This window comes from Morus notabilis, unplaced genomic scaffold (assembly GCF_000414095.1).
Source record: "Morus notabilis unplaced genomic scaffold, ASM41409v2 Scaffold1585, whole genome shotgun sequence".
Taxonomy (NCBI): Eukaryota; Viridiplantae; Streptophyta; class Magnoliopsida; order Rosales; family Moraceae; genus Morus; species Morus notabilis.
This window is the reverse complement of record NW_010357775.1, coordinates 15,445-28,803: the sequence shown is the minus strand read 5'-3', so window position 1 is coordinate 28,803 and position 13,359 is coordinate 15,445. Positions and strand designations below refer to the sequence as shown.

The 13,359-nt window shown below is 32.8% G+C and overlaps 2 protein-coding genes across 2 annotated transcripts; one reads left to right on the top strand and one right to left on the bottom strand.

Annotated features, from left to right (window-relative positions):
- The first annotated feature begins 1,989 nt into the window (after positions 1-1,989).
- LOC21386078 (protein FAM32A-like) lies at positions 1,990-4,547 on the top strand. The gene is made up of 3 exons (XM_010090871.2): positions 1,990-2,107; positions 2,935-3,090; positions 4,061-4,547. Exons 2-3 carry the CDS (start codon positions 2,940-2,942, stop codon positions 4,321-4,323), a joined length of 414 nt encoding a protein of 137 aa, XP_010089173.2. The 5' UTR covers positions 1,990-2,107; positions 2,935-2,939; the 3' UTR covers positions 4,324-4,547.
- Positions 4,548-5,934: 1,387 nt separating this feature from the next.
- On the bottom strand, positions 5,935-12,897 carry LOC21386077 (7-dehydrocholesterol reductase). The gene is made up of 13 exons (XM_010090870.2): positions 12,651-12,897; positions 11,538-11,760; positions 11,176-11,231; positions 10,571-10,673; positions 10,425-10,490; positions 9,743-9,856; positions 8,717-8,843; positions 7,831-7,931; positions 7,254-7,379; positions 7,087-7,151; positions 6,697-6,778; positions 6,528-6,610; positions 5,935-6,198 (listed from the first exon to the last, which is right to left on the bottom strand). The coding sequence occupies exons 1-13, from the start codon at positions 12,740-12,742 to the stop codon at positions 6,132-6,134; spliced, it is 1,305 nt and encodes a 434-aa protein (XP_010089172.1). The 5' UTR covers positions 12,743-12,897; the 3' UTR covers positions 5,935-6,131.
- Between the last annotated feature and the right edge of the window lie 462 nt (positions 12,898-13,359).

Below are 13,359 nucleotides of genomic sequence, written 5' to 3'. Positions count from 1 at the left end.
ATGCCAGTTGGGGAATGTTTAAAATTTGGAACAAGCTGTTGTTTGAGCGAGTAAAACAAAAGCTTAGTCCGTAACAACTAGTAATGAACGTAACATTAAAATTCCGTTCATTTCACCGATTTGTGTTTTATTACAGCAAAAAATTTTTAAAAATAATCACATTTAATTATTTTATTATAATAAAAAATTCTCACATAAAGTTATATTTCAATTCAAATCAGTGAATTGAAGGGGTCTTAAATCTCTCTCCCTCTTTTTTTTTTTTTTTTTTTTTTCTCGCTTAAATCTCAGTTACTATTGCAATTAAAAACCTTTCAGGGGCATTGTAGTATAGGTTTTAAAATGGAGATTCCTGAATGTTGACAATGATAAATGTCTGTTCAATCCAAAAGAAATTGAGAGCTTCTCTGGTAAGATTATAAAAAATGAACTATTAATAGTCTTCTATTTTCAATTATTAGATTTATATCATAAATTTTGTTTAGTATATATATTTTTTAATTTGACATGATTTTGATTTGATCTAACGATTAAAAACTGACATTACTGATAAGACTGCCCTACTATAAAAAATGTTAAAGAAATTATGTAAAAGCGTTGTTTGAGGGACAAAAACACTTCGGACTGCAACGTAGATCTAGGGAGAGAGATTACCAATATATAATTTGGACTCGTTAATTCTCATGCAATGGAATTTAAAGTTTAGAGTAGAGGTGTTCACGGATCCTAATATGTGGATTGAAGGTTAATTCGTAATTCAATTTAGAACTGCGGATTGGAAAATTTTCAATCCGTGTCTGATCCAAAACCTTTTTAAATTTGATCAAATTCAATCCAAGACCTATCGGATTTTGTGGATTAGACTCACATAATTCATGAATTCTAACCTTTAAAAATATAAATTAATAAACATGCATATAAAATAAACACAACATGAAATATTAATGAACATCTAAATTGTTACTTCAAGCAAAAAAAAAAACAAATTAGAGTTTCACAATAGGCTAGGCTTTGTAGTAGGGACTAAGGATATCATATACGAGCTTTGTATTAGGGATATCAGATATGAGCCACTAAGTATATACGAGTTTTTTAATAAAACAAATTAACTTATAAAAAATTATATATATGTATATATGGTTTTAGATTCGCAGATTTTGGGGATTAGAAAGTGCTCAATCTGCAATCCGATTCAAAACCTTTAAATTGAGAAAATCTTAATCCGTATTCGATCCAATACTTCAGATTAAATTAGATTTTACGGATCAATCAGATTCGTAAATTTCGTCAACACCCTTAGTTTGGAGAGTTAATTGCCAAGCCTTTTAAGTGAGGTGCAAATTTTTCCAAAAACGTGCAAAATAATAATAATAATAATAATGAAGAGTAATAATAATAATAATAATAATAATGAAGAGTAAGAAAAGAAAAAAAAAAGGGTAATTATCTTTATTAGTCCCTGAATTACGTGCTTTGTATCATTTTATTATGAAACGTTTAAGTTTAACGAATTGGTTATTATCCCGATTTGAATCATGGTTTGTGATTCGTTAATGTTTTTTTCACAAAAAATACACGTAAATAAAAAATTATTATAATCTCATGATTCTAATTCATGAACTAACGTCTCCTAAAGTTTTAACCACTTTGATCCCTACACACTAAAATTGATAAATAATTTTTAAAATTTCTCAAAGATTAGTGTATAGAAACTGAAATTTTTATAAAAATATTAAAATTAAAGGCAAAATAAATTAGCTTTTAATAGTTTGTAACAATACTAAAGAGTATATATACATTTACTGTAACTATTTTTGTAAAATTTTTAGTAATCATGCATCTAAGACGTATGACGTCGGTAAAATTTTAAAAATTAATCGCTAATTGTAATGCGTAAGGATTAAAGTGGTTAAAAATTAAAAATTTAACAGATAATTTGTTAAAATTAAAAATTTAGGGATAATTCACACAACTCAAGAACTATAACGGTGTTAATAACCCGAAAAGAAAAGGAAAAAGGGCAGTCTTTCGTGTTTGTCTTCCCTCTTCTCTGACGTACTTTGAATGTTGAAAAATCGAAGCCCTCTTCACGGCTAAATCCCTTTCGGTGAGTATTTTGCTTCGTTGCTCTCCTTTGGTTTTTCAGATTTCTCATTTAATTTCAGTACGAAGTTTTATTCATTCGGTTCTCATCAGATTTTACTCTATCTTTGAAATATATATATATATATATTGAGAACTATTATGTTTGATGTTTGATTTGATGCTCGTGCTTGGGTTTTCATTCGGAAGGTTGAACTTTCCCCAAATTCAACCGTCGCGGATTTATTTATTTTTTATTATTATTATATTTTTTTTTGAAAATCCACAAATCCTTAAAACCTAAAATCCGACAACTTCTATGTAAGTTTCCATTGATGAGTTTTAGTATTTGCCAATGTTGTGATTTGGATTTCTGGAATATGATCGATCTCCATTAGAGATAGATGTACCATGTTGGGTTCTGAATTAGTTTGAGCAACTGTCATGAATGGGCTTTAACAAAATAAATAAATAATAATACCAACATAAAAAATATTGAAGGGCTCAAATGGAGTTTAGAGATAACTTCTTAGACTTGGCCCTTTTCTAATAGTGCAAGTGTGATTCACATTAGGTTAGATCAATATATATATATATATATATATATATTCGACAGAGGTTTTTCATTTATTGCTTTGTTACTTCCTTTCCTTTCACATACACATATGTGTTTAAAACTTGTATCATGAATGAATGGCCATGTTTTGGTTAAAAAATTAGTACAAATTTTATTTTATTTTATTCTATTTTTTATTCTTGGTCCCTCTCTGGTTTTGCTCTCATTTCGTGCAAGTGAGTTCACACCTGTTAAGATGTCACAAGTGTATGTTCTTGAACGGTCTATTTTGCCAGTGAATATGTCTGCATATGAAAATGTTCTTGGTGGGAAGCTGAAGCTCAAGGGAAAGGCTCTGGATGTCAAGGCTGCTGGTATGAAGAAGAAAAAGAAGAAACAAAAAAAGCTTCAAGATCAGGAGTCTCTAAACGCAGAAAATGATCTTCCAACTGGTGGGTTTTCTTTCTTTTGTTCTTCGTTGGCTTTATTTTGTTCCTTTTTATCTAAGCTCATTCAGAAGATCTCCATCATAGTTATAGCGATTACAAGTGCATAGATATATCTAGAAGATTTACGGAGAAGTAAAGGAAAAATTAGTTACAGAGATGGTTTCTAAATCCAACTGAAGACTTCTAATGCTCAGTTTGCAACTAACTAACCGAATGCTGATTTAGCTAACCTATTTTCATCAGCTCCAATATCAAGGCATGAAATTGTTTAGCTGAATTACTTATTGTTCCACCTCTTTTTTGCTCATGATGCACAATGAGAGAGGTTTTTGCCTATAATGGTTGAAGGCCCATAATGAGTGAATGCGTGGTTTTTGTTGCTGGCTTCAACTCTCTTCGTATAGTTGCGATTTGTGTCATCTTCTTCCTTGTGCCCACATGTACACGAGTGTATGTGTATGTATAATTTGATGTAAAGGTGGATACTTGTGTAAGTCATATAAAGTTATAAACTATGCTAGATTTTAAACATTTTCAATATAGGAATTGCAGAAACTGTTTATTAGCACTGTTTCGTTTTGATCTTTGTCCAAGTAGATATGCTATATCGATTGTAAATTTTACACTTGAAAGTACATAGTGCCAGAGTGATATGGGCTAAACTGGTTTGGTTAGACAAGATTAATATGTGCTAATGATCGGGATTGTTATGTGGTAAGAGCATAGTTTTCTACTGTGTGTACTCTTCGTCTTGGTTTAGAGCAAAAATTTTTTTTTTTTTTTTTTTTTTTTTTTTTTTTTTTTTTTAGTGCAAGGCAGATTCCTTGAGGGCAAATATTTTGGTAACAAGATGTTGCGACATTTTGAACAAAAATTACGTTTTTCCAGTCTGTCTTGTTTACGAAAGATAGGAAGAAAGAAAAGGAAAGTTTAGGATGCCTCAGTAGAGTAAATTGGTTAATGTTTAATATAGGTGGAAGTACAGAAATGACAACCAATCCTGATGAGGACGAGATTGATGATAGCAACAAGTTGAGTGAGGAAGGAAAGGCTGCGTCTTATGATCATCAGCTCACGTCTGCAGAGAGACGGTATATTGAACAAAGGGAGCAAATTGACACTCATAGGTTGGCCAAGACTGCTAACAAATCTCACCGTGACAGGATTCAGGATTTCAATCAATATCTTGCAAATATGAGTGAGCATTATGACATTCCTAAAGTCGGGCCTGGCTGATTCAGCCAAGCATACGAGGTCGATAGCCGAAATATCTCTCCTCTTAGTCCCTCGCAATATTAGTACTATATCTATAGTCTGTTGTCAACGATGATACACTTGTGTTAAGCGTGTGCTGGTATATTGCAGATTATGTCTTGTATTTCTTTTGTTCTGTGGCCAAATGGCTTTTCAATTATTTAATGAATGAGCTGTGCCAGTGCACTTAAATCTCATTTACATTAGCCATCTTTTATTTTACTTTATTTTTTTTTGCGCGCCGATTCTCCGTTCTCCAATAAAATATTGTCCCATTTTCTCCGTTGGCACTCTTCCATTTTAGAGTATAAAATAACAGACGCTTTTATTGAGTTTGCGTAACATAGGTCTCGTTCATTTTACCGATTCGAGTTTTCAGTTTTAAGTTTCTATAGTTAAAAGCTCTCAGAAAATGTTACATCTAATTTTTTCTGTTACAGTTAAAAGCTCTTAGAAAATATCACATCTCAACTCGAATTGAAAACTTGAATCCGCGAAGCGAACGATGCCTGATGAAGGGTAATTTCTAGTTGGTGAGAATTCAATACTTTAGCATGCCCATATAGTTACAACCAAAATCTATTTGTACCTTTTTTTTAAGGATTGATTACAGATTTGGAATAACGGCTGTATCACTTTGTTTCCTACAATTTGAATTGAGACGAAATTCCTCGTGAATTTATGAGACTATCTCCGATATAAATGCTAAAATCAATGTTATATTTATGTTATTAAAAAGTGCAATAATAGCATATTTGTTGTGTTATTTTATTTTGTATTTTAATTTATAATACTATTTTAAATGTTCTGTATGCTTTCTTCATGATTATTCAATTTTGAAACTTATAAAAGAAAACTTTTGAGATTACAATTGTTTTAAAAGAATATTGATTAAATAAAAATGTTATTATCAACCAATTAGATACGCTCTAAATAATTAGCTACAATTATATATATTTATTTACATAAAAAACAATACATTAATATCAGGGTGGAGACATGGTAGGGAATACTTCCCCTATAGCCATCCCATTACAAATTAGAGATTAGATTTTGTCCCCATTCCCATCCTCAATAATATTTCTCCATTCCTGCCTTATTCGGGGTAGGGCTCCGTCTCCGTAGCAATTATTGCCATCCTTAATTTTGAACACATTCTTAGTTTAAATAATATTAATATCAAGACATGAAATTTGATTAGTTCCTTATATAATTTTGAACATGTTATATTTTTTAATTTTTTTGCTAAGTAAAATAATATATATATATATATATATAGAATTACCAATATTTTTGTACAATTTTCATAAAATTTCCATGATATTCAGATATCTAACACTACGTTTTACTTGGAAATTTTCATGAAAATATCGATATTAACAAGAATATCTATAAAAATTTTAAGATATTCTGTAAAAAAAAAACTACACCTCTATTTTCATATAAGTATTTCTAAAATATGAAAATTTTTATAAAAATATCAATAAAAATATCAATATTTTCATCCTTAGTATCGTGCATGAAAACTCGGTCCTCTTAAGTATTAAAATTTTAAACTGAAACGCAGCTTTATACTAGTTAAATGGAAAGAAACTTTTCTTTGGCAATCTCATCTTAAATAGAAGTATGTCAAACTAATCTGACCAAAAACGAGAACAACAAGAAAAAAGCTGCCATACATCATTTAGAAAAGAACAATATACTTTCGGGTCACATCATAAGGTACAAAAATTTGACCAAATTCAAGATGGAGCGAGAAGAGAATCCGTTGCAGATGCGATATTATTTTCCTAGTAAAGTCCAGGGATGATTCTGTAGGGAACCTTCTCGCAGTACAGTTTCCAGTATTTTCCATACCTGAAAGGACGGAGTACCCCAATCAAATTTTACGATCAATGACAATTCTACACAGATCATTAGTAATTGAGCTACGTATGTCATAAACCCTCCCCATTTTCTATATGAAAGTCTGAAAGATCGATTAACTTTCTATATGTTTTCTATACTATAAAGTTTTGATTTTGATTTTTTTTTTGGTTTTCTATAATAGCACTCGTAAGGTCTAGGGCGTTCAGATGCTTTACTAAAACAACTCTGTAGATCCATTTTGAAAACACAAATCTTGGACGATTCCTCATTGCATTTTCCAGATATGTATTACAACAGCTGAAATAGCATGTCCTTACTTGGATCGGCATCGGTCATCATCCCTTTTGGCGCGGTCGAAGAGAAGGATGATAAGAAACACCACGTAAAAGTAGGGTAAAAACTGCAGAAGAAAATTGAGTGGGTTGAAGAACAAGTTCTGAATAACACAACACATTATCCCCAACAACAAGGGAAAAAAATGCTCACGTGGTTGAAAAGAGCTGGAACAGTCCAGAAAAAGGCAGCTAATATTTCTGGTACATAGTGAAAATGCCGAGATAATCCCCACCTGCAAGAACAATACGTCAATAATAATCTTGCACAGATATCAACAGTTCTGTTTTCTAAATTTTAGGATAGGCATGGGGAGAAGAGAGCACCTCATAACACGACCAATTTTCAATTACAGATATCTCCACCCCAAAAAAGATGATATTTCTTGTAAATTTCTTAATATTTGCAGTTCTAGACTTTTAGATATTGCACCAATTTAGGATCATGTGAAACAACAAACACATGCTCGACTCACTTCCATAACCAACATAAACGAAACATTTTGGGTTATATCTAGAAGTTCATTAGGAATAGACAACCTACCATCCAGAGGTTAAAAGAATGCTATTTTTTGTTTCTCCAGATGTGGTTGTGTAAGAGGCCACTATCTGCAAACACAAAATGCAAAATTTATGCATGGAGTTACACATGATATACAGAAATTGCACATATAATGAGAACTAAGTAAGGAATACCAGTAGACCATATACCTTTGATGGAGCTTTTCCCCAGACCAAGGCTTTGCCATTTGTTCGGCGAAATTCTTGCCTTTGCCTATCACAGTCATAGTTGATGTATATGCAAAGGATGCCTGCTATTAGGATGTAAAGTGCCAACTGTAACAAGATAAAATAAATTATTAGAACTATGATAGTTAAAAGGAACAAGGAAATTAAATCAAAGGGAAATTTAACAAGGCTGAGGTAAAATAAGTCTAGAATCACCCTATGAGTTTGTTTCCAACTCCTAAGTCTATTTTCAAACTGAAAATTCTCTAGCCTTAGACAAGCTAAAAATTATCAAGATTTTTTTAGAAAAATTAATTGCCTTTAACATTACGTGTATTAGTTTTAATAGATTGAGAGAGAGAGAGAGAGAGAGAGAGAGAGAGAGAAGATTTTAGTGAGTACATTTCTCCCTGGGTTTATACTTGTTTAGTTTTATTTCACACTTTAAAAACAACTTGGAAATATATCTTGAAAAGATTTCCCAATGAGGAGAAAAAAAAGGTGCTTTGTCAGCCAAGTTTATTGCCCAATTACACGGAGAGAAAAAAAGGTGATATACCTGAGTTCCAAGGTTTACGGGATGATTGACCAGGTACATGCCAGGAGAGGTATACACAGAAGGAACCCAGACAAGGCATCCCCAACAAATATAAAAACCAGCTGTCAAAGCCATAGGTGCAAATGATCGAAATGAGATCAATCATGAACAAAGTAAACTACATGGAAGAAACAACGGTAAAGTGGATTGAGTACAACAGTAAAACGGTTTATACCATTTATTGGTCGCATTTTAATAACACAAATTTAAGCACGCAAAATGAACGCTTTTGCTAATAAAGACAAACATATGTACCAAACTTTGCATTGTATCCGAACGGCTGTACATTTCCTCGCCATTGTGCGATTGAAAATTTTCAGAAAAAGGTTAAATTTCTCCATTATTTTATGGCTATAAACTTAAATGCCAAGACTTTAGAAACATGGCACCCATCTACATAACAGAAGCTGGGAGCCAAATATTCAGATTATGAAAGTGAGCCTCTTCATGACATGAACAGAAGCAGGGCTAGGACAAGTCATGGTCAGTTTCAGCACAAAACAGACTTGCACTACCAGCAAATCAGCTAGGAGAAATATGGGAGTTAAATTTCATTCAATGAAAATTTTTGAACTTAGAAGTGAAGATTCATTCTTCAAGAAAAAAAAACAATTAAAGGGGCTAGATCCTTTCAACTTTGAGCACATGCTGGCAGGCGCATACAGGGGCGATGTCTTCGATTTTTTGAATGAATTCTCATACAAAAACTCCAGCATTATTTACGCCATTTCTTTTATGTTTAGAATGCCTAGAGATTACCAATAACGCCTCCATACTCAGAAAATTGTCAACTGTCCACATTATTAAATCTGCTAGTACGACAATATGATGGGAAAAAAGTCAGAACCTCGATCATGTGCAATGTCCATTGTGTTCCAGTATCCAGCTTCCCACCAAAAAAATTTTGTAACATACACCAGCATCAATATAGTGTTAACAAGCATTGAATCAGCTACTCTCCCATTTGCTTCATACTGGCAGAACCAAAAGAAAAAGGGAACAAAAATGGATTAGATGCCGCCAAAACAACCAAAAAGTCAACAAAAACAACAACCAAAAATAACCACCAGGACAATTGCCTGGGTTCTAGAGTAGTTGGCTACACAGTAAAGTGACATTACACACTCTTGTTCAAGTTAATTGTATAGAATGTACATTCCACAATAATGGCATTTCAACCAGATTCTTAAGTTTAAGTGGTCTCTTTTCCTTTCCACCTAAAGTTAGCAGAATCTGAACAGCTAACTTAGCAAAATTGTCGCTTGTCTTTTTACTCGTTACATCCACCCTCCTCAAATTGTTTTGTTAAAAAAAAAAACAACTAATTGGCAGAAACGTTTATTTTGTTGCGGACAATGGATCTTTGCAGGAATGAACGAAATTCTTTTGGCCAGTGTTAATATGGGATTCAGACACTTCACATGTGACAAGAACTAGATTCTTGTCTGTAAAAATTGTCCAAGAAAATGCCTTATATTAGATAGAGAAACTGATATTTTTTGTATACAACGAATATACATTACAAAAAATATGATTTAGAAACCACATGATACAAAATAAGACAGAATAGTTAAATCTGGAACAGATCAAAGGACCATCAACCTTTGCACATGATGGAAAGTGATTGGTCAGTGGTCACTGCCGGTTTTGAAATCATTTTCAATTGCATAGATCTTTTTGGTGCAATTTGGATTCATAAAAAGGAGGTTAAAACAGATCAAGATCGAAGAAGTGGGTGACTAAACTATTGCTAAGGACTTCAATATGTAGGCCAACCAACCTCGGGGTCTCCAATGTGATACGGATCCAATGTGTACATCAACCAACAAAACTAACCTGACCAGTATAGGAACAAATTTCGAATAGAGGATACCTGCTTTATACAATAAGTTACAGCTAGAACTGCCCAAGACATCATTCCAAATCTGCAATTTGTAAAAACTTTAATGTCAAAGTTTTTACCAATGCGAGGATAGAGTTCCATGCCCTGCAAAACAGTAATGATTTTATAAGGAATAAGGATCTTGAAAGTAAGAACAAGTTTTCAACGTGAAACTTTAGAAAGAAGCATTCTTGGTCAAATACATGGCAGTTTACACAGTGCTTTCCTATTAAAAAAGACTATTGATGTTGACAGTTGAATGAATTGAATGTTTACATAGCAAAATTTAGCACATCATATAGCGATATCTTAAAACCAAAAAATTTGTAGTGGTAGCATGGAGCCTTGTGAAGAACATCACATTAGCAAGATGAAGTCAGGGATGAAGCCTTTTGGGTTCCTGGAGGTTTTTAAGGAGGCCTGGACAGCAGGGCTCAAAGAGAACCCAACCTAACTCCTCTATGACTTAAAGGCAGATAGTGGAAACGCAGTGCTGAAAATGTCACACTCCAGAATCCTTTCCAGCAGTATATCAAAGTTGGATGTAAAACACAATAGGATCATCATTTCTTATTATCCCTGCATTTTCATTTTCTCTCTTCACATTTATTAATTGACTACAGCCAAAAAGTAGTGAATAAGACAACATAAATACCACAGAAATCACACTTACCCAATAAAAATCAATTATGATGTTCCCAGAAGAGCCGGAATCTGTGGAAGATGGTGCCACATGACCCTTACAACAGAAAGCAGGAGTCTCAGAAACATATCCATATTGAGAAAAACAGGTCTTTTAGTGCAGTTTAAAGCCCTTACTTTTATGTACAAGAAAACACAAAAAACCAAGCTTCCAAAAATAAGCGATGAAAATATTTCTCCCAAATGATCATACACAATTGAAGGATTGAATATGCCAAACCTGCACCATGATTACAAAGTAAGACATGTAGTTTAAGCAGAACCCTGCTCATATCAATCTCAAATAAAAAACAAAGTACAAAATTAGGTATTCACAACAGTATGTACAAAATTTAGCCTTCCTCGCTCCGCAGTAAAATGAAAATTTTCACACCGAAGATAATGCAATTACAGATTGTTTGCTTCAATAAGTTCAACACTAAATAAAACTTTGTAACTGGATAAAAGTTGAGTTAATATAAGAGTATACATGACCATAAGCATATACAGAAAAGGTGATACTTTTTCTCACTTACATTAGCGTGATTATGAAACACTTAAAAGTTTAACTTAACAAGGCATTATCTTTATCCTCGGTTTATCATCTAATTAATATTAAACAAACCTAAGACCGTGACATTAAATAAAAAGAAACTATTCCAAATCTTTAAAAAGTAAAATAATGGGCTCTAAAGCATATCTTCACAACTTGACTGCTAATATTTGATGGAGAAATTCCTTACCACCAAAGGCCAAGATAAGTAGCCAACGTCACAAAATATGCTGCCATTCCGTTAGCCTGCATCACGCACAAGCTAAATATAAGCAAAAGAATAAAAATAATAAAAAAATAATTATTGAAAAAAAATTTCTATGTGGCAGAATGTCCATTTAAAGGTCTTATAAGATTGATAACTTTTAACAACAACTATGTATTAATTGTGTAAACATTTATCAAAGACCGTACAATTAAAGTTCTAGAATTTCATAGAATGTCAATGGTTCTCTAGAAGGCTCAATTTGTGTAAGCTCATGGTACATTGTTATGGATATCAAGTGACACAAAAGTAAGTTGATATACGAATGGGACACATTGACACAACACCTTATAAACAGGTCGATTCCCAGCGGGAGATATTGGGCCCTCAACCCTCTTTCCAGGGAGAAGAAGCATAAGTGCAGCCTCAAAAGCAGCGTAACAAGCAATTAGCTTCCAAGCAATCGCAGTAGGCCTGGGCCATATGTTGATAAATCCTTGCAACCCGTGCTGCTTTAAGTAATCGAAAGTTTGTAAAATAGAGCCATCGGCATGAACCATCGTATACCATCTGCATTATACATCAAGCCCTGATTTCAATCTTTTTGAAGTTTTTCATTTTTGGAGACAAATAAGTCACCAAACAATTAGGTGTTTAAAGAATCATAAAATTGAAACATAAAGTGGGTCACTTTACATTTAGAGAACAAAAGCGATATTATAAGCTGTTCAACATCCTCTTAACACTCTCAAATCACAAGAAACAAATAGTACAAAAGAACAAACAGTTACAATTAATTTTAACTTGCTACATTTCTCAGCGATTAAGCGAAATGCTACAATGAACATAGTTTTCAGAGGCTCGGTTAGGTGGATATTTTTTCATACTTCATTTTCGCAGTACAGAAGTAGGAAAATTTTAAGCTTGTTATGATGTAATAGTTTCTTTATTATTTTTCCCCTAACAACTCCAAGTTTCAAGTTCCTATTGTTTGCTAGCGTTTTCTCATCATCCAAACATGTGTTAAGAAAATCTAGACAGTATATTAAGTTAATGGAATCTTCGTTTCCAAAAAAACTCAAAGCAAAAAGGAGAGAGAGAGAGAGAGAGATGGAAATCGCAATCAGCAAAAAGCGGACGGATCTGAAGCGACATTCAAACTTGAGATTAAGTTGATGACAATTAACAGTTGGACAAAAATGCAATCTATACTCTCGAGATTCAAAATTTTCAACATTTCCGAACATAAAAATATTAGATTTAACTTGGCGTCGTTAAGAACGAGGTGTTCAGAGATTGGAACACAACAAGATATTAGCAATGACTTTAATATTCTCACAAAAAAAAAACTAAGATTAATTAGATTAAAACGAGATGAGATTTAGATTGAGCAATCAAGTTTCATGGACGGAAACAAAAATCACGAGCCTATAATTGGAAACGAAAAGATCAAGACTTACAGTAGAATGACGAAGGGAGGGCAGAGAGTGAGAAGGGAAAGCATGGAAACGTAAGTCACGATCGGCGAGTGTACGGTCTTCGATTCCGCCATTGTTTCTCTCTCTTTCTTTCTCTCTTTATGTCTCTAAAACGAAAAGCAGAAAGAAGAGAGGTATTGGTCTGGTGACTCTGGTTAAGACGACAGTGAGTGAGATATTTGTATGTATTCCAGTGGGGATGTGCGAGTAAAGTCTACCAATGCTTTCCAATTTTCCATGGATTTTTCTTTTTTACATTTCTGTGTCGTCTGTTTTATAGTTATAGAAAATCATACCATGTGTTTTTGAATATTACAAATTTAGCCCAATATTTTCCTAGATTCTTACATTTTTTCCGTCAAAAGTAGTTTTTTTAGTTTTACTACGAAGACAACGAAATTGTTCAACAATAAAGAGATTTTTTTTTTTTTTTTCATTTCGCACCCAAGATCAATCCAACAATAATGATGTTAATCCCACAGAACCATTACTACCACCCCATTAATCTCTAACACAAATATTAAGGAAAAAGCCTAAAATATAAACTACAACAATAGAACAAACTGCTAAAGAAAAGGTGTTTTTAGCAGTGCCTATGAGTATATTTTGTAAACTTTCTATAAAAAAGAAGTAAATTTATAAACAATGAAATTGACATTTTATAAATGAAGTGTTACGTATTTTTATATGT

Coding starts and splice junctions, on each gene's coding strand:
- LOC21386077 (XM_010090870.2), bottom strand. CDS start 12,742: ATGGCGGAATCGAAGACCGTACACTCGCCGATCGTGACTTACGTTTCC. Junction 7,152..7,253: donor GGGGAAAAGCTCCATCAAAG/GTATATGGTCTA, acceptor TTGTGTTTGCAG/ATAGTGGCCTCTTACACAAC. Junction 6,779..7,086: donor ATTCTTTTAACCTCTGGATG/GTAGGTTGTCTA, acceptor TTGTTCTTGCAG/GTGGGGATTATCTCGGCATT.
- LOC21386078 (XM_010090871.2), top strand. CDS start 2,940: ATGTCTGCATATGAAAATGTTCTTGGTGGGAAGCTGAAGCTCAAGGGA. Junction 3,091..4,060: donor AGAAAATGATCTTCCAACTG/GTGGGTTTTCTT, acceptor TGTTTAATATAG/GTGGAAGTACAGAAATGACA.